The sequence below is a fragment of the Aplysia californica genome, unplaced genomic scaffold (genome assembly GCF_000002075.1).
Source record: "Aplysia californica isolate F4 #8 unplaced genomic scaffold, AplCal3.0 scaffold00582, whole genome shotgun sequence".
Taxonomy (NCBI): domain Eukaryota; kingdom Metazoa; phylum Mollusca; class Gastropoda; order Aplysiida; family Aplysiidae; genus Aplysia; species Aplysia californica.
The window spans coordinates 512,178-512,888 of record NW_004797852.1 but is presented as its reverse complement, the minus strand read 5'-3'; the positions used below and the strand labels follow the sequence as shown (position 1 = coordinate 512,888).

Here is a 711-nt window from a genome sequence, read left to right as displayed (position 1 = left end):
AGACAGACACACAAACACACACAGACAAAGACAGATGCAGACAGACACACAGACAGACAGACAGACAGACACACAAACACACACAGACAAAGACAGATGCAGACAGACACACAGACAGACAGACAGACAGACACACAAACACACACAGACAAAGACAGATGCAGACAGACAGACAGACAGACAGACAGGCAGACAGACAGACACAGACAAAGACAGATGCAGACAGACAAAGCAGACACACACACACAGACAGACAGACACACACAGACAAAGACAGATGCAGACAGACAAAGCAGACACACACAGACAAATACACACACACACAGACAGACAGACAGACAGACAGACAGACAGACAGACAGACAGACAGACAGACAGACAGACAGAGATACCTAGCTCTGCGGTCATTTCGGCCAGCCTCCACGGAGACAGCCTGACCTTCCCGAAGAGATGGACGCCGGCCTCGTAGTCACGGAGGCCATGGGAGACTACCCTCTCCACCGCCGGGCACAGCTCACAGTACACCAGGGCCGCCACCTCCGGGCAGTCCACTGAGCTTCCAAGTCGCAGCTGGGGGGACACACGGAGAATGTGAGGGATACATAGAGAGTGGGGGGATACACTGAGATTGTGAGGGATACAAAGATAGTGGGGGGAGACACGGAGAGTGTGAGGGATACACAGAGAGTGGGGGGAGACACGGAGAGTGTG

General features: G+C 53.3%; 1 protein-coding gene across 1 annotated transcript in view; it reads right to left on the bottom strand.

Moving 5' to 3' along the window:
* Positions 1-570, bottom strand: part of LOC101858572 — a gene marked incomplete at both ends in the record, with an annotated part of 14,163 nt that extends 13,593 nt beyond the window's left edge. Inside the window, 1 exon segment of the mRNA XM_035972116.1 lies at positions 393-570. Coding sequence (XP_035828009.1) covers positions 393-570 — 178 coding nt within the window.
* Positions 571-711: the final 141 nt, after the last annotated feature.